The following is a 26124-nucleotide window of genomic DNA, read 5'->3' on the forward strand; positions in this document are numbered from 1 at the left end:
CTGGAGCAGTGAATGTTCAGACCTGGAATTTCCTGTGCTCCAGCCAGCAGCCAGCCAAGAGCGCACCAATGCACTGGGTAAGAGGGGACAAAGAAGCCCATTTACCGTGCCTTGGGAGTGTGTTCCAGAAAGGGGCTCCCGCCTGTGAAATACTGAATACAACTTCTAGAAATGCTGTATTAACTATGCCACTGTTATCTACGAAATTCACACGTATTCATCCTTTGATATGGGCAGCTACAGGCTGGGCAGAGAAGAGATTCAGAGCAGCCCTGCGGAGAAGGACTTGGGGGTGTTGGTTGATGAGAAAATGAACATGAGCCAGCTTCAGTGTGCGCTTGCAGCCCAGAAAGCAACCGTATCCTGGGCTGCATCAAAAGGAGCGTGACCAGCAGGTCGAAGGAGGTGATCCTGCCCCTCTACTCTGCTCTTGTGAGACCTCACCTGGAGTATTGTGTGCAGTTCTGGTGTCCTCAACATAAAAAGGACATGGAACTGTTGGAACAAGGCCAGAGAAGGGCCACGAGGATGATCAGGGGACTGGAGCACCTCCTGTATGAAGATAGGCTGAGAAAGTTGGGGCTGTTCAGCCTGGAGAAGAGAAGGCTGCGTGGAAATCTCATAGCAGCCTTCCAGTATCTGAAGGGGGCCTTTAGGGATGCTGGGGAGGGACTCTTCATTAGAGACTGTAGTGATAGGACAAGGGGTAACGGGTTAAAACTTAAACAGGGGAAGTTTAGATTGGATATAAGAAGGAAATTCTTTCCTGTAAGGGTGGTGAGGCACTGGAATGGGTTGCACAGAGAGGTTGTGAATGCTCCATCCCTGGCAGTGTTCAAGACCAGGTTGGATGAGGCCTTGGGTGATATGATTTAGTTCCACGGCAGGGGGGTTGGAACTAGATGATCTTAAGGTCCTTTCCAACCCTAACTATTCTATGATTCTATGACATACTTTCTTGCACACGACCCAGAACATAGACACATGCCGTGGTATAGCCCTGCTTTACTGAGAATACATATTCACATGTGGAGATGATCTGTATAGTAATTTTACTACAAAGGAAAGCACTTGGCTCTTTACAGCTGGATTTCTTTGGCTGTGTTCCAAATTCCCTGAGAAGCATGCTCATTCTGTTTACCTGTTTTGACTCAGCCTCAGTAACAAAACATCCTTCAGACTGCTGCTTATGAACACAGCCACACATGCAGCCATACAAATATTTACACCAAGCGCAAAGTACTCTGAACCAATCCTTCATAAAGCAAAAAAGATAAGCACAATACATAAGGTAAACCAAGGCCTCTATATCAAACAGTTCTTCACAAGGATCTCTTCCATAAGAAATCGCTACTCCTTATGGTTTATGGAAAGAACTGCCCGTAAAATAAAGCTGTGGTCACACTTCAGTTATCTTTGGGAACAGCTGTGCTGGAGGCTCTCTGATGTACATGGCTGTATTAAGTCTTTCTTCGGCTCGTGTGAGTTAGCTACAAATTAGATTGGTCATGCCAGCAGTGCAGCAGTGGCAGTGTGAGAAAAGAATATCCATGTAATGCACTGGGCTCCACGCTACCTGTGTGAGTATAGCAAATGTACCTATTTTTCTAATTATTTTCTTCATTTTATAGCCATGACTGCAATACTTGCTGTGTAGACAGAGGCCACCCCTAATGCAAAGGACCACGCATCCAGTAGATGGAAACTCTCCTGCAATAATGCGATCACTCTGCAGCCTCAGGGCTGCAGTCTGGAACCATTATCTTGAAGGATTCACCAGAGCTTAAAGAAAGCATACAGTGGCTTCTCCTCTCTGCTGCAGCAGCCAAAACGTATTTTCACACAGAGGAACACCCTTCTCCTCCCTGGCGTTGCTTGGTGATCAGTAGGTTGATTGCAGGTTACCAGGTGTCTGGAAATATTTCCATAATTTACATACAAGCTGAAGAAGAGATAAAAAGGAAAATATTAAAAAGACATAGGGAAGGTTTTGGCAAATAGATGAGAGAGCAGCAAAATAAACAGACTGCAGCACAATGTGTACTTCTGGCATTCCTGACAGGTACTTTTACATTACGCATCCTGCACCTAAAATGAGAGTCTTGGGAAAAGACCTCTCCGGAGAGTGCAGATGAATCCACTGTCCACTGCAAGAGCTCTCCATCCAATAACATTTATTTCACTTCCACTCATCTATGCCATTGAGCATGACCTCACACTGTGCTCACTGTTAAGATGGGCAGCATGGGGTTTTTCAACGTAAACAACTGTCAAATATCCATCATGGTTTCTCTATTTTCTATGTTGGGCATAAAAGGAAACTCTCATGAGTGGACTGTGTTACATACCATGCCAGGAAAAATCACAGGTGCTGCCTGAATGGATAATCATCCCATTATCTAATAAATACTATTTATTGTGAAGGGGAATGAAAGACGGATTCAGTTTAATGCACAGAGTAAGGTTTGTTCCCCAGGCCAGACGCATACCTCCCCCTGTGAGCTGGAAAAGTTATTTAATCTGTCCTGACTCATGCTCAGTTGTGAGTATGAAGGGTAAGGGAGCTGCTGAGATGTTGTGAATATCATGTATCTGTCTGTTATTACACTGCTAGCTCTAAGGCAGTGATAAATTAATTCAAGCAGTGGACAGCAGTTCTTTCTCAGAAAAGATGTTAACAGGTTCAGCTGATTCAATTACCAGTACTCGAACGGGCAATGCAAAACAACACCCAAACAAACCCCAAAACAAACCACTGCTTTGAGAATCCGTCTGGACAAGATCCAAGCAGGGAGAATTGGAAAAAAACAGCTTTGCTGGCTGGTTACACCGGAGTCATGGAAGCACCTAAGGCTCTGGTTAAGAGATTTGTGTATAGAAGTGATCGTACTGTGACTCAATAAGGAATCATTGCCGAGTATCCAACACATCATAGGTCTGACATTTTGGCCATTGATACTTAACATTTTTGCCAGTTATATTAAAGATAATGTGACATAATTACAGATAGTTTGCTAATGACAAAGAGGATGATTCACAGACAGACAGTAGCTGGGGTTGCTTTTTTTAGTTGACTAAGCATAAAATGTGTATTAACTGCAAACATACAAACAAAATATGTACTAACATGTAAATATATGCTCACATACATGCAGGAAGGAACACAGGCTGAATTCACAAGGAGTTCATGCTGGAAAATAAAGTAGTTTTCAATCTGCTGGTAGATCTAACTTCTTCATACACCCACATCCTAAAGTAACAAGGGCTTCATTTTTACTCCATTAAAAAAACCCAAACCAACACACCAGGTACTAAAGGGAAGGTTATTACTTCTGCTTTTAACCTGTTTATGGCCACAACAAAAATACTCTCTTGCCCCATTTCTTGTCCATAATATAAGGAGCTTTTGAAGTGTTCACATTGTAAAGTATGTGTGCAGGGTTTCTTTGTGCTTACACAGTCCAATATAATGCATAGGTTTTCATAAAGGACTACAGGAAGCATCTGGTATTAATCCATCTCTCACGTTCTTTTAATCTGAAATTTAGCTTTGCCTTTTGATACCAAAATCTATGTTCCATCTACTGTGGAACAACATTTTCTCTATCATGACTCAACTTCCCAGTACAAAAAACCAACAAAGAGTCTGCAAACACCTTTACTTGACCACACAATTGATGGCATTTCATATGCTGAAGTTTGTTTACTACTATGTATAGATTCATATCAGTTACAAAAACATACAGGAGCGTTAGCGAAGTGAACTCGGAGGAAAAGCCTCCCTTTGTCCCATCAGCACAAAACAATTCATTTCCACAGTGAAATCTGACAGCTTTGCCTCTGCATAATGTGGCAACATAACCCTGTTCTCATATTCAGAGCAACTAGGACTAAACACCTAAAATTAATACAGCCAAGTGCTATCCCTTCTTTAATTGAATCAGAAGGACTGATGCACATCATTTGGAATGAACATGAACACTGGTTCCAAGAGGTAATTTAATGAAACACAATAGGTCTCCTGAGCATTTTTGTTGGTAATTAGGGTCATAAAGGTACAGGGAATGACTTCAATCACCCACTGCCCATCACAAAATTACATATAATTTAATAACAAAGTAAACAAGAATATAATAATGGCAGCACAATACAAAGTTAGCTTAACAGCTAACTAGCATTTTCAGCTTGCTAGTCAAAACCGTGCCCTCAGACATGCCCATATATGCTGCTCTAACTCAAAAGCAACTTGAACATGTTCACAATAAAATTAGGGTCACTTTCAAGGATCCTGGCTTAGTAGTTTAAATACTTTAAATGCTCTAGTTTAGTTTAACTAATAAATGTTCTGCATTTACAAAAGGTGTACATCAAAACAGCGAGAAAGATTATCTTGTGTTTAAGAGAAGTGCCTGAAATACAGGCACTTCTATGGTTCTCAACTTTTATAGTCAGCAGATCTAAAGGAGTTTTCAATCCTGCAACCACTCCTATCATTCATTTCCAAAACCAGGAGCAATCCCACTGTATTTGGCTGGCAATGCTGAGCAGACTAAGTGTCAAAGCTGGTAGTTGAAAAGACATGTATGATAAACTGATTAAAGAAAACATCATCTGTCTTTCACATAAGTTATCAGGCACTCACAATGTAAGAGTGGCCCTCCCATCCAAACTGAATGCTTACAGTAGTCTTATCTGGTTAAAGGAAACAGTAAAATTTGCAGGAAATTAGTAAGCACATACTTACTAATATGTATCTAATATATACTAATTTGCTTCTTTAGAATGTGATCAATCTCAATTATTATTACTTGTCTCACCATTGCTAAGAGGGAAATGTAGCCATATGACAGCTTTCCTCATCTTTCTCATTTTGATTACAGAGATAATAATGTCAGTGGGATGCTTTAACTCAAGATGTCACATTCAGCCAAATTCCACCCAAAATACCTGCTCCCTTTTCATAAGAAAGGCAGCGTTACGGAACAGCTTACTGACCTTCATGTCACAAATTGCTTGAGTTTAGGCAGACAAGCAGATTCCAGGAGTACCCATCTATGCCCATAGCTCAACATGTACTGTACGTAGGTGGAAAAGTCCAAACAACAAGAGGGAAGTAAATCATTAAGAAATACTACCTAAGAAATACCTATGCATAGTCAATAATTAATTGACTCACTCTCCTAGCAAATTATCTGTTTCTTGGAAAGGTGTTGGGACTCGTTTGTGCATTGCCCTCAGGACTGAAGCCCAGAATGGAAGTGCTTAGGAAAATCCTCAGGAAAATGCCTATTGGTTAAGCACATAGATAGAATCATAGAATAGTCAGGGTTGGAAAGGACCTTATGATCATCTAGTTCCAATCCCCTTGCCATGGGCACGACACCTCACACTAAACCATCTCACCCAAGGCTTTGTCCAACTTAAGCATGAGGAAGAACTTCTTTACATTGAGGGTGACAGGGCACTGGAACAGGCTGCCCAAGGGGTTGTGGAGTCTCCCGCTGGAGACATTCAAAACCTGCCAGGACATGTTCCTGTGTAACCTGCTCTCGGTGGCCCTGCCTTGGCAGGGGGGTTGGACTAGATGATCCCCAGAAGTCTATTCCAATCCCAACCATTCTATGATTCTGTGAAAGCATAATAATGTTACAGAATCATGGGTTCAATTTTACTTAACACAGGGCTGAAATCTTAGTTCCTTGTTTGAGGGACACAGCCTGCGAAAAGCACGAAGCAAGAACTTCACCATTCCCAAGGAGTTCCTAGCTGTCTGCCGTGCCCAGCGCCGACCTCCCCCGGGAGCCACACTCGGCGGGAGCGGCCTCCCACAGCCGCAGATGAGTGGCAGCGAGGCCGAGAGCCTTCATCCCCACTCTCCACCGCTGCAGTTCAGTTCAGTTCAGTTCAGTTCGGTTCGGTTCGCTACGGCCCGGCCCGTCCAGTCCCCTCCCAAAGGCACTGACCGGTCCCGTACACCCCCCCCTGCCCCTTCCCGCCGGCCCAGGACGCTGTCAGTGGCACAGCGGGGAACAGGCGCCGCTCCCATCTGCGGCCCAGCAGGCCGGACCCGGACCCGGACCCGGACCCGGACCCGGACCCGGACCCGGAGCCCGGAGCCCGGAGCCCGGAGCCCGGAGCCGCAGCCACCACTCTCTCCGCCCCCGGTCAGTGTGTGCGGAAGCTGCCTGACGCGCGGCATTGTGGGAGCGGGGGGGCCGCGGCGGCGGTGGCGCGGGGCAGGGGAAGGGGCCGGAACCTTGGCTAAGGGGTTCCGGTGTCGGGCGCAGACGTGTCGGCTGGGGCTGTGGAGCGGGGAGCGCTGCCCCTGTCCCCTCGGAGCTGCGCCCGGCCCGGGGCCGGCCCGGTGGCGCCATGTCCGGGACCAGCAGCCCCGGAGCCGTGAAGAAGCTGCTGGAAAACATGCAGGGAGACCTGCGGGGCCTCAGTCTGGAGTGCCGGAAAAAATTCCCCCCCGTCAAGGAGGTGAGGGCCGGGCTTGGGGGAGCGGCGGCGGCGGCGGTGCTTTGGGGGGGCCTCACTCTCCGCGGAGCCCGGCCGGAGCGGAGGCTGCCAGCGTGCCCGAGCCCCCGCGCCCTCCGCCCGGCGCTGTTCGCGGGGAGGTCCGTCCTCCATGGCCGCGGGCTGCCGAGCGCTATCTCTGCTCAGACGTGGTTTCTCTCGTCGTGTCTGTCTGGGGGGTTGTTGGCTCTAATGCGTTACCGAGGTAGGGGCCTCGGGCCTGGCTAGTTTACCCCGCGGAGTGGGGCTGGGGAGACAGAGCATCTGTTGACAGGGGCAAGGTAGGAACAGCTCCGCTTCGGCCCCAGCGCTCTCCCGGGAGAAGAGGCAAAGTTTGGCTCTGCCGGCTCGGCACCGCTTCACGGAACTCCCCAGCGGCGGGCTTGGTGCCGAAGGTCTGGGCGCCCCGGCGGGCCGGCAGCCTGAGGGTGCCCGATGGGCAGCGCGGATGTGGTGGCTGTCGGTGGCCGAGGAGGGGCAGCCCCTCCGGGGGGGGGAAGCCGCGGGCTTCTCAGGGCGCCGCCAGGTCTGCCTCTGACCCGTGTAACGAAGGCACCCGCTATGTGAAGTGTGACTCCCGGCTCGGCGAGCCCTGTTTTTCACTGTTGCACATCTGTGCCTGCTGGGATTAGCTCTGTGTATCGCAGGCGATCGGTAGCGGACCCCGTGGCTTTGGGGTTATGTGGCTTTCCAGGGGTATGGTGACAACTGAGGAAGCTTGGCAAGCACAGGAGTTTAGGTTACTTTATTCTCCCTTTAAGAAAAATCCATTAATAAACTTAACGCCAGTAGGGTTGTATGTTTTCTTTTTCAAAGCTCAGTTTTACTCTGTGTGCAGCTTGAGAATTCAGTGATCTTGATGAGCAGGATTACCTTAATTGGAGGGCAGTCAGTTTTTCTCTCTAATTGAAAATAGCCATTTTAACCGTGTGTTTCTCTGACGTGCTTACACAGTCAGTTTAACTTGCATTATCAGTAGTCTGCCACTTTCCGTTTTAAAAAATGTGGCTTTTTTATGCAATAGTGGAAGGAAAATACGAATATATCAGCTCGGATTAAGCTGCAGAACTAGAAGGGGGCCTTGGAAAACGTGGTGAAGACTTTGTCAGTTTGGGAGAAAGGAATTGCATATGTAATGTGACTTTAGTTCCAACTTATAGTAGCATATTCAATGTTGTGTGAAGCAGTATGCACTTGAACAGATTAATTGTAGCTAATGATTGTGCTTGTTTTGAAAGGCATAAAGTGACACTCTGTAGCAGAGCATGGTGTATACCATTGTTGGTTGTTGAGGAATGCCAGAGTGTTTGAGAAATGCGTGTGGTCACAGAAAAACAAGAGCAGGTTGTGATCAGCCCTGAGAAATTGAGGGTAGTAACATGTAAATAAGAAAAAGTTGTGGTCAGTGGAACAGAAATCTCTGTGTGTGTTTTGGAGGAAGGCGAGGGTGGTGCTTCCACTTTCTCCTCTGTATTACGATGAGACTCTGAGTAAGTTGTTTGGTCTCTGTGTTAATGTTTACTTTCTTCAACAGCTATCTACAAAGGAGGTGGACAGTGTAATCTTTAAGCCGGTATTTTGAGTAATGTTTCATTAAGCTTGCCACGCTGAAGCTTAGAGTAACTACCGTGTGTGCAGTTCTTGATACTTGTTCAGCATGTTTGTCGTATTCTTGTGTAAGTACAACTTTTGCGTCATTCCCTTTTACATCACAACAGCAATTTGCATAGCTTCCACAAAGCTTAACGCAGTTTTCCACAGTTGCCTGCAGTTTGCATGGGCTGCTGCGAGTTGTGGTCTTTGTAAGAGAGGTCCGAGGTGAGAGCAGTCCTACAGTAGAATATGTGATACAGCCAGCAGAAACGATCTTGCTTCCTCACTTCTGGAAGCCATTTTTTGTTGTTCTAGTTTCAAAGGAAACTGCTGCCCTTTTCAGTCAGATCTCAATTGCTAAATAGGTATTTTAATCGCATGCATTTGGCCTGATCGTGATTAGATTTGGCTAGAGTGATCAAAGGAATGGCATGTTCTTCTTACTGATTTGGAACAGCACCAGCTCTTTAAACCATGTCTTAACACAGGCTTCTTAAAACAAATTCCTGGTACTTGTAATCTCACTGTTGTGCTTACAGTGTAAAACTAGATTGTCCTCATCACTACCACATGCATTGTAACTTACAGGGTTATTTTGCAGCTGAGGTGTATGCTTCCGTGTCACTTAATAAATTTATCGTAGTGTGATAGAGGTATTGAAAAACTCCTAGGCCAAAATTAGGAGCTGTATCGTAGGTTGTTAGATTGTAATTATTAGATTTGATGGGTACTGTATGAAGGTAAACTACTCCTAATAATATTGCAAATTTCTGATGTAATATAAAATTTTGCTCACAGCTATTCATCATCAGCCATTTCTAAAATGATTTGTCTTTTGGTTTTGTTGTTTTTTTAAATTATTTTTATAATGTTAATACTGTTAAAATTTGCAAAATGAGTTTACCCCATCTGTGGGGTCCTGCAGACTGTGGGACCTCAGTTAAAAGCTGGAAGTAAGATCTTAAACTCTTACTGGAAATGGAACTTGGAATCCTTTGGTGTGTTAAGCACTTTCATCTCATATTTTTCTATTTTTTTTACTTCTGAGTCTGCAAAGCTTTCTTAGTAGGTGACATTTATGTGGAAATCATTTATTTGTAAGTCTAGTCACAGCAGTGGATTCTGAGATTTTTGCTGACTTTTTGATAATCTGTTCAGAAACACTGAAATTACTCAGTTTCTCCCAGTGTTAAGCTTATGACACAATTATGTGGCAAACTTCCTTCCCCTTAGTTAGAGCATTTAACTAAGGAATAACAGAATGTACTGTTGGGTCCAAAGCAGTCCACTGCTTGTCTTTGCTCTGTGTAGCAGTAATACCCAAGTAGGGTTTTCCTAGGTGGTATCACTTAATAAGTGAAGAATGGGAGCTGTAGAAAGAATCTGTGGGTTTGAAATTGTGTTGCTGACAATGTTTGGGGATTAACTAACATGATAGGTTTGTTTTTCTTAACAGTGTGGGGCATACCAGTTAGCATTAAACTTCAGACCCATGTCTGTCTGTTGCTAGGTGTATTGTCTGTTCGATACTTCCTCAGATCAGCACCGAATACAGAAGTATACTGAGCATGAAAGCTCTGTGCTATGATCAAGGGGTGATTAGTCTGTGATATGCCAAAACTGTTTATGTTGGGAGATGTATATATAATAACAATGCTGAAAAGTGTATCTTCACAATATATTTCTATTTTCCAGTTAGAAAATGTGATGGAAGCTCTCAGGGCAAGTGTAAATTAAACAGTATCTTTTGGAGCTTGAAATTACAGATGATGAAGCAGTCTGGTATAGGCATCAGCCATGCTCGTGTTATCTTAAACAGTCTGGCATTTCTCCTAGTAAACTATACTACATCGTCTTTATTTTTTCTTTTTTAATGCTATCAGCTTTAAGATTTGCTTTGTACTAGAGAGCACTGCGATGCTTCTAACTCTGGACTGAATTGCATGGCACCCACATAGAGCTTTATAAACTATTTTAATCAGCTAGTGACTGGACTTCCAGTATTCTATGCTGGGCGTGCTAGTGCTGCTCTCTTTAGTGAACTGGAGTAAGAATTTCGTTTTACTACAAACCTGAAAATAGTTCATTATGCTAAATAGGTTACCTGATGTTTCTTATTACTGAATGAAAATACTGCTCTGTAAGTTGCATCTGATTTGGCTAGATTCAGTGCATAAGAAGGCTTAGAAATACAGAAAGGAAATATTTATAATTAGTAGAAATAATGGAGTTAGAGGGAAAGTAAGTATGCCCAAAAAGTTCTTCTCGGCCCGAATTCCCATTGTGTGTAACTCCTTGTTTACACAGGTCCAATCCAACAGTCTCAGGCTTGTAGTCTCTGTGTTGACTCAGGTTATTTTTCTTGACTTTTAAATAGCAGTAAAACCAAAATGTGTTTTAAAAAAAGAGAAAGAAAAAACAAAACAACAAACCAACCAAAACACATAAAAAAGAATTAACTGCTACCCAGCTTCCTGCAGAGGTAACAGGCATGCTTGTGTTGGTAGGAGAGGGTCAGAGGGCAGGCGGGGTTGGGCGGGCAAGGACCTTATCCTTCCATGACAGGGTCAGCTTGGCCTGGCTTATACCCTTCGCAGGACAGGACATGCCCTCTGCTTCGCAGTTGTGTAGTGGATTGCAGGTGTCTGTGTGTTTTAGGATGTTGCTGCTGCGGTGATTTGGAATAGTAGGGCTGGAAAAGGAGTAGTGTTCAACTTCCCTCAACCTGGAAGGGCAGCACAAGTTTAGCTGTGAATACTCTGGTCAGTGCTTTCAGCAGACTCTTGGAAGATGGCTTTTGATAGCCTCTTTGCTGTTTCTTTTCCAGGTCTTTGTTTGAAACAGCAGCATGTTGCTTTTGTTTAACGCTTTATGGGGTTGTGTATGCCTTCAGCATACAGACATTTTTGAAACTATTGTAAATTAAGTTGCTGTATCTAGGAAAAAGTAATAGAATCCAATTTTGCAATTATATTTTCCTTCTTTTATAAGTAACTTTACTTGCAGCAAGTAGCCATACAAAATTAAAAAGAAAAAAAAAGTTAAAAGAATACAGATTTGAGTGACTTCTGGATAAAGCGAACTTGAAATTATTTAATTACAATAGAATTGATATGAACTAGTTGAGCCAAGAGATGGGATTTGCCCTTTCTGACAGGCTATCTGTTGCATTCTGTGAACACAGGGGTTTTTTATACATCTCTTCCTTTGGAGTTCATGCCTGTCTGCACTGAGTGACATACATCAGTTTCATGCCCTGAGTTAAATCATTCTCGTTTTGGAATAATATACTGATCCTGAACATATCTTAGGGCTAATGCCAGATATTAGTTTGGAAGCTTGTGCTTTTAGGGCACGTCTCTGATGTTAGTGGGTAGTTCTATGAAACTAAATATGAGAATATTGCAGAATTTAAGCATATGTTAGAAAGATACATATCCGGTAATTTGGTTTGTAATGTCAATCATTAGGATTCCTAATGCAACTGTAAGGAACAGTTAAAGTGTGACTATTAGCTGTTTGTTCTGTAACAGTAATAATATTTCAGAAAATCTGTTGAATATTGTGCAGTACACAAACTGGATGAGGCTAAGGACAAAAATAACATGCCTTGTGATTTTGGCATTTGAGTCACTTGATGTGTTACTAACACTGAGTGGTTTCTGAGAGCTATGCATTTAGGCTACTCCTGTGGTAAAAAGATGAGCCAGATGGATCTGGCAAAGAACAAACCTTTGTAGATACTCAGTTTTCTCTAGGAGTAACCAGGTTTTTGGGTATCCTGCTTTATTTTTGAATAAAATATGTTAAATAATTCTGATTCTATGATAATATGGGGAACCTAACCTTGACTGATCTTCTCAGGTCGGTTAATTTTCAGGTTTTCACAGCATTAGTTCAGAAGGGTGCAAATACTGTAGAGCTTTTTGTTTGCTTTAATGGGTATTCACTAATATTTTAAAGGTCTTTTGAAATAGAGAAACTGCTCTGTAAAATATATTTTGTCCTGATTAGGCAGCTTGCACTCAAGCATCTGTTTTGTGCATGTGACTGGAGATTATTCTGTAGCGTTCTTTAGTTGCCAGCCTGTAGCTGAACCAGTAATTTGAAACAAGTGATCCCTAATATTTCCTACAGTGTCTTATTTCCTGAACTTTACCAGTTGCTGTGTCTGCTAGCTTCGTGCTTGGAATCCATTCATTTTACAGTGGTTTTTATTCTATATTGATCTGTGTACGGTAGTATTTTTTCAAAATTACGTTTTTAAAAGTCTGCTGTTACGTTTCATGGGGACCTTCACCTAGTCCAATGTGCTCAAAGATTTATTATAAATCCTGGCTTTCATATCATCATTTTAGTCTTTGATAAGAAATGTCATGTATTAAAAAATTACTCACATTGTGCACACAGACTGTTTTCTCCATTGTGTAACACCTTGCAATTTAATGAATGAAAAAAATTGACTAAAATTTTCTGTATGTTAGTCTCTGTAAAGTTTTCAAGTTGGCCTTCAGTGCAGTATTTACGTGCCCAGCTTAGAGTGTCTTTAAGCTCCCTTCATTGATCGTGCAGGCTCAGTTTGTTATGGAAATATTGTCAGTAGAGCCGAATAGCTGTTCCAGAGGTCTTGTAGCCAGGGGATTGATTCACTCTGTCACCTACACATTAGGTGTTCTTGCCACTTGAGATAAATTCTTCCTTGGCTTCCAGCAGCTGGTCCAGAAAAGCATGGGTCTTCTGCTGTCTGCATGTAGTTGCCTTGGCTTACAGGGGCCTAAGCTTAGACCTCTGTACTGAGCCCCTACTAGCGGGTCAGCTGAGTTAGCTTAAGGAGAGGCTTTAAGAATTAAGGAGCATTCAGCAAGAGACTAAATTGCCATTGTAATAGGAGTGTTCATATTTAAATTGGTGCGTCTTAGTCTCTGATTTAATCTCCATCTGCCTCCTATAACTTCCTGAAGATTATACAGGAAACTTGCAGCAGAAGTTAGAAATTCTTGATTACTCCAGTTCCCAACTAGTGCCTAGTGTCGACTGTTATTTCTTTTTACCAGGTGCCTGGCAAACTATATAAATGCAAATGCATTATATATAATATAGTACAAACTACAGGGTACACCCTGGTTCTGTCTGACTGGAAGAGAGAAATATAACTTAAGTTTGTTGCTAATTGACTGTGTTTCTTCTCTATCAAGTCTTGGTTGGCTTTCTTGTCTTTCTGTCTGCATCGGGGCTGTTCAGTAATGAGTTGTTTTATTCATTCTGATTTGTTCTCTTGATTATATGTGATGGTTTTTCCAGCTGATATGTAATATTTTGATTGTAAAATGAAAACTCCTGATATTAAATATTGGTTTTTCATTATCTGTATCTCCACATTCATGTCAAGTGAGGTACCTCCAGAGGCAACAGCTCTTGGAGCAGTTTATATGCCACTGCCACCTCTCCTGGTATTACTGACGATTAACCTTCAGGATTCTGAATTGGCTGCTGATATTGCAAACTGACAATTTCAGAAGATTAATGGACCAGAGGAATAGTCACTCCTGTCAAGTGAAAGTGTTTTTAATATGAGGGTAACTATATTATATGCACTAAAGCTGGAAATGAGCAAGGTTATGTGTTTTTAAAAAACAACAAACAAAACCTGCAATATCATAAATCTTGAATTGGTGGAGAAAATGTGTAATAGTTAATGCTTTTATTTTTCTCTCAAAGCTTTGGAGCTCTGGTAATTAAGAATGGCACCATGCTGGAGTAGAGTCAAGTCTAGCAAGAAGTGTTGTAGTGCCTGTTGTTAGGATCAGAAATGTACTCTGTTTCCTTCATTGAGCACAAATACATCATGATGTAGAATAAACCAGAGCAATTTTACTTCTGTCTCAGGTAAAGTGGGAACAGCTGAAGAAACTACTTCATATGTGAATAGAGACTGACTGCTTGCATTTCTTGTCTTTATATGCTAAATAAATGTGATGCAAACAATGTATTAATTTTTTAAAAAGTTAATCATGCTGTTTGACAATTCACCTCAATCACACTTTTGGTTTTTCTTCCCCTGAAAATTGGAAAACGAGCTGGTTTTATGTAAAGTTTTGTGTTAAAGTGGTTTACCAAAATACGATTTTCAATTTATAGGAAAATTAATACTATTTTACCATTATTGCTAAGATTCTGTGAGAGAAAAATCAGAGTGAGAAACTTGTGCAGGAATTGTAGAACATGAGGTGATTTAAAAGGAGCATTATTGCTTTCAGTGTTCCCTGCTTTCATAGAATCATAGAATAGTTAGGGTTGGAAAGGACCTCAAGGTCATCAAGTTCCAACCTCCTTGCCATGGGCAGGGACACCTTGCACTAAACCATGTCACCCAAGGCTCTGTCCAACCTGGCCTTGAACACTGCCAGGCACGAAGCATTCACAACTTCCTTGGGCAACCCATTCCACCACCCTCACAGTAAAGAACTTCTTCCTTAATATCTAATCTAAACTTCCCCTGTTTAAGTTTTAACCTGTTACCCTTATCTTCCTCTACTTGTACATACATCCAGGATGGAGCACACACCTGAACATTGTAAACTACTTTGTGTTCACTGCTGCCTCCTTGTAGGAAGCTGTGGACTTTAACAAGCCTTTTATCTTGTCTTCTTCCAGCTGAACAAGTGCAGCTCTTACAGCATCTCCTTATCTATTGTAGTCCATGCAACAGCTGTCTTGGTGGACCTCCCCTGGACTTGCCCCAACACGTCAATGGCTTTCTTGCACTGGGCAGGCTAACTATGGACATGTTACTCCAGCAGCAGTCCCACAAGAGAGGGAAGGACTCCCTTTGCATGGCCCGCTGCCTGTGTTCTTGCTAATACAGTCCAGCATGCATTTGGCCACCTTTGTTGCAAAGGCTCACTGCTGGCACTTAGTTCCACTTTGTTGTCTGCCTGGTAGACAATCCACTTTTGTCCTGTCTGCCAGGACTGTGGATCGTTTTCTGCAAAGCTGCTTTGCTGGCTGCAAAACCAGCCCCCAGCCTGTACTGGTGCATGAGGCTGGACTGTGCATTGGCCTTTGCTGAACTTCATGAGATTCATACCAGGCTGTTTCTCAGCCTATCTGGGTTCCTGTAAATGCACAGCCTACCCCATGTATGTTAAACAGTACCACGAATTTTGTATTTGTCTGCAGACTCAAATCCTTTATCCAGGCTGCTAATAAAGATGTTAAATGGTATTAGCCCCAGAATCCATTCCCAGGGAGCACTTCTAGTAACTGGTTACTGGCTGGACTTCGTACTATTTGTAATGATCCTTTGAGCCACTTTTCTGCCCACTTGTCCATATCTCATCAATTAGGTTATAAGGATACAATGGGAAATGGTGTCAAAGATTGCTGTAGTAAAGGTATAAAGTATGTAGTGCTCTCTCCTTACCCACACAACCCATCCTCCTATTGGCGAATGCAGTTGGTCTTTGAAGCACATGCTAAATCATATTGGCTGTTCCTAGTCATGTTCTTGTCCTGCATGTGCCTAGAAATGGCTTCCAGGAGGATTTGTTCCATAGTCTTCCCAGAGAATGACATGAAGCTGACTGGCCTGTAGTGACCTGAAAAGCAGTTCCCTGCCCTCTCGTGAGGTATGGGTGGCTTTTACCTCTCCCCAGTAACCCATCAATAACCTTCCCAAGTTACTGTGACTCTTACAGAGCATGTCCTTTCAGTGATGTTGGCCCTTGGGTGCATGAGCTTGTATGTGTCCAGTTGACTTAAGTACTTGGTTCATGTACCTCCTGCCTGTATCTGCCTTTACGATGATCATGCCCTGTTCCCAGAGACTGCTGGTAGGCTTTGCTCCAAGCCAGTAGAATGCGAGCAAGCTCTAATCTGAATGCATTAAATCATTCAATATAATAAATCCCTGTGAGTGCACACTGCTGTCAGATCAGAGCTGGCTTTTCACCAGTTTAAATTACAGGTAGAATGAGCATATATAAAAGAGAAGGGTCTGAGATGGGATTGTACTCCTGGAGAGGAAGACAAAAATACAGAAGGCAAATACGGTGCTTTTTAACACAAATGTGCTGTAATCAAATGCTTTCATGAGGTTGATTTAGTGTGGAGCATTTTGTGAGTTTGTTTTTTCCAAATAATAGTTTAGTACTACAGTAATGGTCCAGAACATGCTTTTGCAAAGCAAGCCAGAATAACAGTGAAGTGAAACTGTACTGTGGACAGGAGGATCTCTTATCTAAAGACCCTAGATAGGCAGATAACGATTAATAGGAAAAAATTGCTCTTTTTATTTTAAGTAATACATGTGGAAGTGACCATAGATGACATACTTTCATTCAGTCTTAGTAAGAGGTTGGCAAACAATGTACTGTAAATACCAGCACAGGCCATCGTTCTTGAAAGCATTCCTGAACGCTTTTCTTTTTATGAGGGAGAAGTCAAAAGGTCGTGTAGTATAAGCTTCAAACCATACAACAGTTTTGATATCTCTGGAGAGAGCAATTTGCTCTGAACATACAATCAAAACACAAGTGGTCATTCAAAGCACTAGCAATGGAAATATTTATTTTTTTTACTAACTTCTGGTAACAATACTGTCACATTTAGGACCTCATACAAAAACATGTTTAACACTAGGTCAAGCCTTGGTAGAAACTAGCACATGGCTGGTTGCTCCATTAAATACCTTTATGTGTGTATATAATTTTTGGTTAAAAAAGAAGAGGTGCTACATCTGGTCCTGATTGTGAGATACCAGCTTCTTTGAAGATCAGCAAGTGGACCCTTTTTAAAACCTTTATGAATCCCCTTTTTGGAAACTTCTAAAAAATCACTCATATGGCAGAGACAGAGGGTTGTGTTTTCTCACTTGCTGAAAAGGGTCACTGTTAAGAGAGATTTGAGATTAGAAATTGTGTCATCGTTCCCTCATGAAAAGTTGTTAACTGTGGTGTTATTTTTCAGTGAAAGAGGGGTAACTTTTTCACGTTTATCCAACAGTAAGGGCAAATACATAGGGATCACTGTGGAGCAACTGATGTGCTGTTGGATTACATCCCACCTGACCCTTCTGGTACCTTGCTTGCTCATCCATATGCATTGCAGTAGAGGTCTGCAATGTCTTCACCTGTGAGAAGTAAACCACTGAATAATTACATGGTTTATGTGTTCCAGCATATGCCATGCCATTATTCCTTGTGGATGTTCTTGGCCTGCCAGGTAACATCATTATGCTCATGGAATTAGCTATAGTGGTATCTTTTGGTGGGTTTGTGAGCTTCTACAGTGTCCCTGGAAGACAGGTTTGAGGAACTGGTGCCTTTCAGATGTACTTACTACTCTGCTGCTGATATGGATGGCTTGCATCTACATCATCCTGAACAGTAGCTAGCAGAATTGCATACTCCATTTATCCTAATATTTCCATATGATATTTATGAGTTCTAGATCTTTAAATATGTACACACAGACTATAATGTGGAAAAACCTAGCTCTTGAATGTTTACCTGGATGTTGCAAAGTGTTGATTCTGCTTGAGGATGGGTTAAATCTTTGCTTGCTGAGTGCGTGAGTAGAAATTACCTGTTTCTGTTCCTTGATTGGTGGTTTTGGCCCTACACAAGGATTAAGATATCAGAAAAATGGAAAGGTGCGTTCAGCACTTGGAATGACAACAAGATTAAAGTTCTTCCCTGTTTGAACTGAGGACTGAGAAATCTGTGAGGGGGAAGGAGTTTTGTACCTGGCAAACTCTTAAGGCTGGGTTTAAAAGTCTCTATGAATTTCCACATCCTGAGCTGTCTCAGGCAGAGAGCCTGTCTGTAAGGTAGCTTTAGGGTGAGGGTCTTGGGGAGCTGTGAATATTGTTGTCAGACTATATACTTTGAGGAAGAAACTTTGAGGCCCGGAGGTAGATATTATGTACCACCTTCTTTTCAGTCTACTTCACCCTGCACTATGTGTGTCTTGAGGTTTTTTGTACAGAAATTCTCCTTTTGTTTTACTTTGGTTTCTGTGAAGGGTGATTTCCACGTACTCAGCTAACACTTGGTAAGTTCCAAGGAAGTAGAAAGATGATGGGGCAAGTTCTTGAGCTGGAGGGTCCTGGTGAATTTTGCAGTGAGACTATTGATTGATTAAAATCAAATCAAAGTACTGGAAGAGATTGACTTGAATATGTACTATCACCAAGAGTCAGTTTCTGTTCTTCATTAATATTTCCCTTCCCCAGACTGGCCGCTATAGTTGCGTCAGCAGAAACCTGAAGCAAAACTCAGTAAGTGTATGTTTGAGACATTCTATTTCAGTCATTTCACAGTTATTAAAGTAATAGAATGGGAAATGTAATTGACTGACTGAAGGTTTCGGGTATGCTGCGCTTTGTTATGTTATGGGAATTGCATGTACTTGCTTCTTTTTCAAATTAAAGAGATACTGACTTGCTCATTAGACTACTATTTACTGGGGTCCTAAGGGCAATTGGTTATGTTAATTTTTAATGTGGTAACTGCTTTAAAAACATAATGCTTTATATTTGTGTGAAAGTAAATTATCATATTTGTACTCATAAAAACAGTATGATGATGGGCATCTCCTTGATTGGTGTGTTTATAAGATCCTTTTCTAACGGGGCAGTGACCTAGGGAGTGCTATAGTAATTGGTATAAATTTGTAAACTTAAAATCTACTGACATCTTGCCAAGTTAAGTTGATGCTGTCCAAATACACTTTTATATTGATGTATCCAGAGTAGCCAGATAACTGTTCATACCCCTTTATTTCTATTGGTTATTTGTGATCAACTGAGGTAATCTTTTGTTAAATGTTAATATGTGGTATTTTTACATATATAGTGGAGGGTCGTTTTCTGGTTTGTGTCTTTTTTTCTTTTTTAGTGTGTTTACAGCATAACTAGTTTTTAACTGTGAACATTTTTGAACTGGGATTCTAAACGGAAAGCGTAGCATAATGCAGGTAACCACAGAACTTCCAGTGTGGAGAAACCCTGTTACATTCAAAGTGGTAATAAGTCTAATAGCCGTTGTTTTGTTTTACCTTAGTTTTTAAACAATATATGCTATTTTATATAATGCTAGCATGGAAACAACTGACTGGGAGACACTACATTGGAAATACTTTGTTGTTTCTTCCTTGTGTAGAGTGCGGTGTTTGCAAATGTCACACATGTGGGGAGGCTGAATGTTTCTTTGATCTGGAGTGAGTCTGTCACTCCTGGAAAGAGAGAAATGGATTGCCAGTAGGTGTGATGAGGTTTAGTTTGAAGATAACTGAAGTTGTACTATGACAAATCCTTCCTATTAATTAATAGGAACAATTTGCTGTGACAAACCCCCTTAATTAGCTGACAGTTTATAAGTGAAGAATGGGGATTGACTGAAAACTTAGGACACTTTAACACTTAATGTAATTAAAATAAATGAGAACTGCATTTAGCACGCCTCATTTTAATTATGTGAAAGATATATTTGCATATCAGTTTGTGCTTATTGAGCATGTATGTTAATTCAAACACTGGATATTATTCTGTCTATATTTTTAAAGTAGAAACAGTATGTTCAGCAAAGCTTAATTCTGCAGAATGTCACAAATCTGTTAAATTATCTTAAGGCAGTTTCTATGTTGTTTTGGAAAATAAAGTTGAAAATTGCACTTCTACATTTCTAATGTTATTATTTTGATAAATATATGTATAAACTTAAAATTAAGATATTTGGTTATGAATTTATACAGTCATCTTAACCTGACTTTCTGGGAAATGTTGTTGGAGTAGTGTTTTGGTGAAGAGGGAGTAATACTACTTGGTAGAACTTAATGTGCTGTCACTTCCATATTTCTGCTGCCACAATTTGCCTGCTTCTCTAATCTGTTTTACGTAGTGATGGCACACTTCTTTTAATAGTAGTATCAGAGGAAAAATGGAAATGTTTAGTGTGGGAAGTATGCAGAAATACAAAGCAAAAATAAAAGGGGAAATGTACTTTCAAATTTGGTAGAACAGTATTTTCCAGGAATTTGTGACCTTATGTTGGGAAAACATGTTGTATTTATTTTGGTTCACAGTGTATTGAACATGATTTCTTTAGTTGTTTCCAGAGGTTTTTAGTGTATTAATGGAATTTAAAAATGGCAAGGTGCCATTTGCAGTTTATTTTTGTGTTTTGCACACAAAACTTGTCAAAAATCATAACTGTGAAATGCAAAGCCTCAATGTTATATTTTCAGTTTGGCTTGATTCCATTAGAGAACATGACTTCAGTGATTTACGCTGGGAAGCATTTGTGGACAACCGAAGGAAGAACCGCTGTTCCCTCACAGTGGTATGTGATCTTGTTGATGGGATACTCAGCCCCTGGTTGTCTTCCAGCCAGTCTGGGCACATACGTGCCTTGACCTGCCTCTCTGCAGCCCTGGGTCCCACCAAAGGTGTGCATGAGGGAGAGGAGGATGCTGTTGGTCTGCAAGGTCATACCTAGGGGGAAAGGGGAAGATCTGTTGGTGTGGATTATACGGTGTGCTGAGAAGAATGGGGAGAATTGTTGGGAAGGCTTCTTCATGGTACTGCCTTGGGAAAATTTGTATATGGCATTTGGGAGACAGAATCCATGGGAAAATGGGTTTTATTCTGATACTCATTGTCAATGAAAGTGTTAGCTTTCAAATGGAAAATACTGCTACCCAACTGGAAGAACAGTGATAATAGTGTGTACCACATCCAGTTTATTAACTGGATTTCATTGGTTAGGTGTTAAGTATTAAACATTGATATAATTACTGATGTTCTCAAGTTTCTTCAGCATTCCAGCCTGATGAATGTGACAGATTATGCATCATGGTAATTGTTTCACAGTTTGAAACTGGACAGAGGCTGGGTAGCAGGGTTTTGGTTAACTAGTGTTTTTTCTTGGTATTCATAGAACTGGAGGGTATTACAGTGAAAATCATGATTTCTAAAAATTCTGAACCACAGAATATACCCTTTCCTGTGAAATTCCAGAAGCTACAAAGATTTTACTTCTGCATTAGCTCTGCTTACCTAAAACACTACACAAACATTTTTCCTCTGAGACCATAAGTTTTGTTTTTCTTTGGTATTTTTATTTCTTTCCAGATACTGATTTATGAAATAGCATCTAAGCTTTTATTTTCTTCTCTTCCAGGCTGCTGAATCAGGAATAATCAAAGTGAAAACAATAGCTGCACGTAACAGTGATATTTTGGCAGGTAATTATTTGCAAATGCAATGGGAAAAATAAACTTGGGTTATAGATCAAAATGTTAAAAAGATGCCTTGTGTACATGTCCTAATTCTTTATGTCTTTTTGTATGGCTGTATCAGTGATGCTTTACTTCTGGGCACCTAGCAAAAAATTCAGGACCATGAGAACTTTTTAATACTACTTCTATTTTATGTTAGTGCTGACCTGATGCTGAGGAAGGTCTCCATTTTCAGTACAAATCATCCACTTAGAAAAATGGCATGAAATACTCCAAATTCTCAATGTTTTATTCACTGTCTGTGTTCACCACAGCTGTTGTTGAGTGATCTGTGTGGTGTTCTGGGTATGATCCTCCTCTGTGTGTTTAGTATGAGTGTCTAGCCATTGGACACTTGTACCTGGCAGGCAAAAATCCATCTTGATCTGAGACAAGGTCATTCAGTTTAAGGTGTACCACTGCCTTGAGGGACAGGAGATATCTTGTGAGTTGCTGTTTTGTAAGTGCTTAAAACTGTTATCTCTGACTTTCTGTAGCTTTATTAAATAGCTTGTAAATTGATGGCTTCTTGCCAATTGCTGGTAAAGCCTTTGGCCAGATTTGAATGTCCTATATAATACTTGAGTGTCTACGGAAAGGTCTAAATGAAATAGATGTAAAAGTGTTTCTTCTTTTAAGATGCTTAAATCAGATACTGGTAAGGAGGCACTTTCTAGAATTATTTGAAGTAGCAGTCCCAACCCTCAATATTTCATTTTAATGCCTCTTTTTTATTTGTTTATTTTCTTTGTTTTTACTGCTGTCATGAATGCTGACATAAGTGGGAAAACTATGCCAGGTAATGTCAGCTATATCAAAATACACAAATGAACAAGAGAAACCTCTAGTTAGCCATTTGCGAAGCTGTCAACATTCTTTGGCATATTACTGTGTGAAGAGCTTTATATTTTAGGAAGTTGGTTTGTAATCCTGCAAGATTATTTGATTTTAAATCTTCATTTCAAAGTGAAGAGATGTGAAGGGTCGTTGATTCTGGGCAGTCTTTACTGTTGTGTTTTTGAGGGAACGCTTTCTGTTAGTTGGTCAGATTTTGTAAGCACTTTTCCTTTGGAAGTTCTCAACTAGAATGTAGATCATATTTATTTCATTCAGCAAAAAACCTGCAGGTTTTTTTGTTACGAGATTTGGAAAACCTGCACATCCTGAAAGTTATTTTGATTAGTTAGTCTTTGCCAATAGGCTAATAATGTTTTTCCCATTGAGAAACTGTGGAACAGAGGGGAACATATACTTTGCCTGCATAGTATCCTAACATTCCATAGTTTAAACATAAATCCATTAAACAGTCCTAATTCTTTATGGACCCTTGTATTTTTTGAGGTATCAGTTGTAACCTAATCTTGTAGATATGTTAATGTCAAAATCTCTTTTGTCTCCTATCTGTAGTGGCTTTTTTTTTGAGGAAAATAGTGTGTATACTTTAGTAATAGTACAGCTGCAAAAGGCTACTATAATTGTGAAATCTAGTGAAGTAGATAATTTTTGACTGCTAGATGATTTAAGACTATCTACTAGACATTCTAGTAATCCAGCAAGTATTTTGATCAGGATACGTTTTTTTCTTTGTACTTTGATGTGAACTGCCGTTTTACTAAAATAGATGAACAGCAATATCATCGGTTTCAGTAAGTTGACCTGACACTTTCCTGAAGCATTACACTGTGAATGATTATAATTTTAGAGACACAGATTCAATCTTAAAGTCTTCACTAAAATCTTAAAAATCTTTATTGTGTCTGGTGAGATCTGCTTAACTTGGCAGAACTCTGAGGTCATTGATCTGACTTCTTTCTCTTGGAAAATTTAAGCTGAGCAGTTTCAAAGTCTTCATTCTTAGCAGTCTGTACATGCTTTATAATTTATTTATGAGGATTTGAGTGATTTCAAAGGAGAAGTTAGCCTGTGCTTTGTATCATCTGGGGTAAATGTGAGAAATTATTTTCATGTGGCTCTGAGATAGGCAAATTATACTTCCATTCTAGAAGTTCTTTTAATCAGAATTATTATCTTGCTGATGGAATGAAGGAGTAAATTTCACATCCCCAAACTTTTTTTTTTTATGTGATTCATTATGATAGATTTTTTTCCAATATGTATTTACATAATTTTGGTAACAAAATGGAAGCAGACCTGGATGTAAGAAGACTTCTGTGTATTTAAGACTGAAGCTAGTATAATGATCAGTACCAAACCAGGTCTACAAAAGATTAATTTTTCAGCTTCATAGAGGAAAAATCCTTGTATAGAACTTGTTGGGAGATTGTTTTTAATAGATTATAAGAAAAATACTGTAAAAGGTTTAAATTTTTCTTTGTCTTATTAACTCATGCCATTTTTGCCATTCTTAGAACATTTGTGCCCATGTTAGAGCGATCTCTCTTGCCGAGGTATTGTAGATATTCATAGACTATACAGGCAGCTTAGACATCTAGCTCACACGTAGATGCTGACAATTAGATGCCTAAATTACATGTCTTAATTGGAAACAAACCTGGTTTTGATGAAGTAGCCAATGTTTTGTTTTTAATTTGAAAATTGAAATAATACATCTTGAAATCAATGCAGGTTGTTAAATGTGTATTCATTCACATTTATGCTGACATTTTAGTTGGTTTTGATTAGGTGTTTGGTGCAAGGTCAGCCTCTGTCAGATGTAGAGCCAATGCTGGCTCTAAAGGTGCTGCTGAAACTATGGCTATATATATGTTAATATCACCCTGTAAGAGCTATTACCTTAGGGAAAGTTGGCATCTATAATTTATGCTAGCCTGTTCTTTTCACAGAAACTTGTTAGTCATGTTAGTTAGTGCTTAAGTTGTAAAATACCAGTAGAATGTATTTCTGTAGCTTTTACCTTGATGTTTCACTTCAGATTGCTCAACAGAAAAAAGAGATCATGTTTACATTTTTACGTAAGAATGTGGTTTTTGTTTGTTTGTGGCAAGATCTGTGCTCTAAAAATGTGTGAAACTTTTTCATGAACACGTTTCTCATTACACATAGACTAAACCACAGTGTATGACCTTCAGATTAAGGACATGCTGAACTTCAAACTGTGAGGAAATTTTTATTATTGGAAATGGTGTTGAGCAGCTAAAATCTTAAAAGGCTGCGTGAATCAACAACCATGCCTGCAAACAGAAAAGTGCTCATCAGGCAGATTCGCGCTCTCCTGTCATCTTTCAGATATACTTTCCTATTTTTTAAATTTTATGAACTTTATCTCAGATTTCCAGAATTACTTTTATGGGGAAAAACTTTTTTAAATAATTGTGGAATGTTGTATTCATTGGCAAGTATTTTCCTCCTTAAAAATAAAAAGAAGGGGAAAAAACCCTTATGTACTTGTGTTTTCTCCTGACAAAGCTTCATTTTAAGAAGCTGCTCTTTCTCACTAAAACACTGGTTGAAAAATTCACAGCCAGGTGTATGTACCCAGGATACAAATGGTCCAGCCTCTTTCTCCTCCCGTTTCATCGGTGGCATTTTGCTATTCCCCTTTGTGCCCTTGCCTCGGAATGTCTGTGCCACACTGAATTTGAATTTGGTGCTGAGGTGGAGCAGAGCACAAGGCAGCTACCAGCATGAGGCCCATCACCACTGGAAGGCCAGAAAAAAGTTCTGGGATGGACAGAACCTTACGTTTTCTTACTAACCAAAGTGGGTGTTCTGCATTTGGAAAGTTATTGAGTGTGTAAGGAAGAAGGTGCTTGGGATTAAGGGTAATTGTGAAAGTAAGATATGGCAGCTCAGTGACTGTCTGCAGGAGTAAATCCCGAATTTCCAAGAGTGGAGATTGCTTTTGGTTAGCAGGTATGATTAACAAATTTTGCATTGTATTTTTCAACGTATTAAACATTGACTGCTTCTGTATCTCTCTTTGAAAGCATTAAAAGAGAACAGCTCAGAGGTAGTTCAGCCTTTTCTAATGGGTTGTGGAACAAAGGAACCAAAGATCACTCAGCTGTGTCTAGCAGCCATACAGAGGCTCATGTCCCATGAAGTTGTTTCAGAGGTAAGATCAGCCTTTGTATAAATATATAAATATTGCAGTGTGAGAATACTCAAACTGAAGGTGAATGCTTTTTTTAGGAGGCTGTTTATATTATTATGAGTGTAGTCTGCAAAATATTTCACTTGTATCTGTTTTTAAAAAATTGAAATCTAAAAGAAAACATTTTTGACCATAAAAAAAAAAAAGGAAAATTAAAATTAAAAAAGAGGTGATAAAATGTTAGTGACCTCTAGAAGGAAATTAATGAAAATTCCGACCAGTTCATTTAGTTTGCATTCTTACACTGCAGGAACAGAACATGTCCGTGATGAATATAATTCTGCAAGTTGTATTCACAAAATTTCCTCTGTTTGATAACATTATGTATTATGTGTTTTTTACATTTTAATTTTAAAAATAAGATTAAATGGATGCACATTTCCTGCAACTGTCAATGTCATGACATGTTATGGTACTGCATATATAGTGTGTTAAGAAGCTGGTGAAAATAATACTGTGCTTGCATAATGTAAAATTACACTGATTTTTCTTCAATATGAACACCTTTTGGAGTAAAAAGTCTTTGTACTGCTTCTTTTGCATTTTAATTTGAAATACACACTAAGAGGTATCTGCTGTCAATTCTTTAAAAATACCTTGGGAAGCTTGTAACAATGAAATCGGCTTTGTGTTCTCAGCGTGGTCCCATGGTATAAACA

At 40.3% G+C, this 26124-nt stretch overlaps 1 protein-coding gene across 3 annotated transcripts in view; it reads left to right on the forward strand.

The window, feature by feature from the left end:
* The first annotated feature begins 6230 nt into the window (after nt 1–6230).
* Nucleotides 6231–26124, forward strand: part of MON2 (MON2 homolog, regulator of endosome-to-Golgi trafficking) — a 68916-nt gene continuing 49022 nt past the window's right edge. Inside the window, exons 1-3 of one of the 3 annotated variants that reach the window (XM_061467831.1) lie at nt 6231–6483; nt 21294–21357; nt 25299–25426. In XM_061467831.1, the coding sequence (XP_061323815.1) occupies nt 6373–6483; nt 21294–21357; nt 25299–25426 (303 nt within the window). In that variant the 5' untranslated portion in view covers nt 6231–6372. The remainder of the gene's footprint in view (nt 6484–21293; nt 21358–25298; nt 25427–26124) is intronic. The other 2 variants (XM_061467829.1, XM_061467830.1) reach the window with 2 other exon arrangements.

Source organism: Pezoporus flaviventris, unplaced genomic scaffold (assembly GCF_033815535.1).
Source record: "Pezoporus flaviventris isolate CSIRO_AGI_PZ_B2104156 unplaced genomic scaffold, CSIRO_AGI_Pfla_v1 ptg000045l, whole genome shotgun sequence".
Taxonomy (NCBI): Eukaryota; Metazoa; Chordata; class Aves; order Psittaciformes; family Psittacidae; genus Pezoporus; species Pezoporus flaviventris.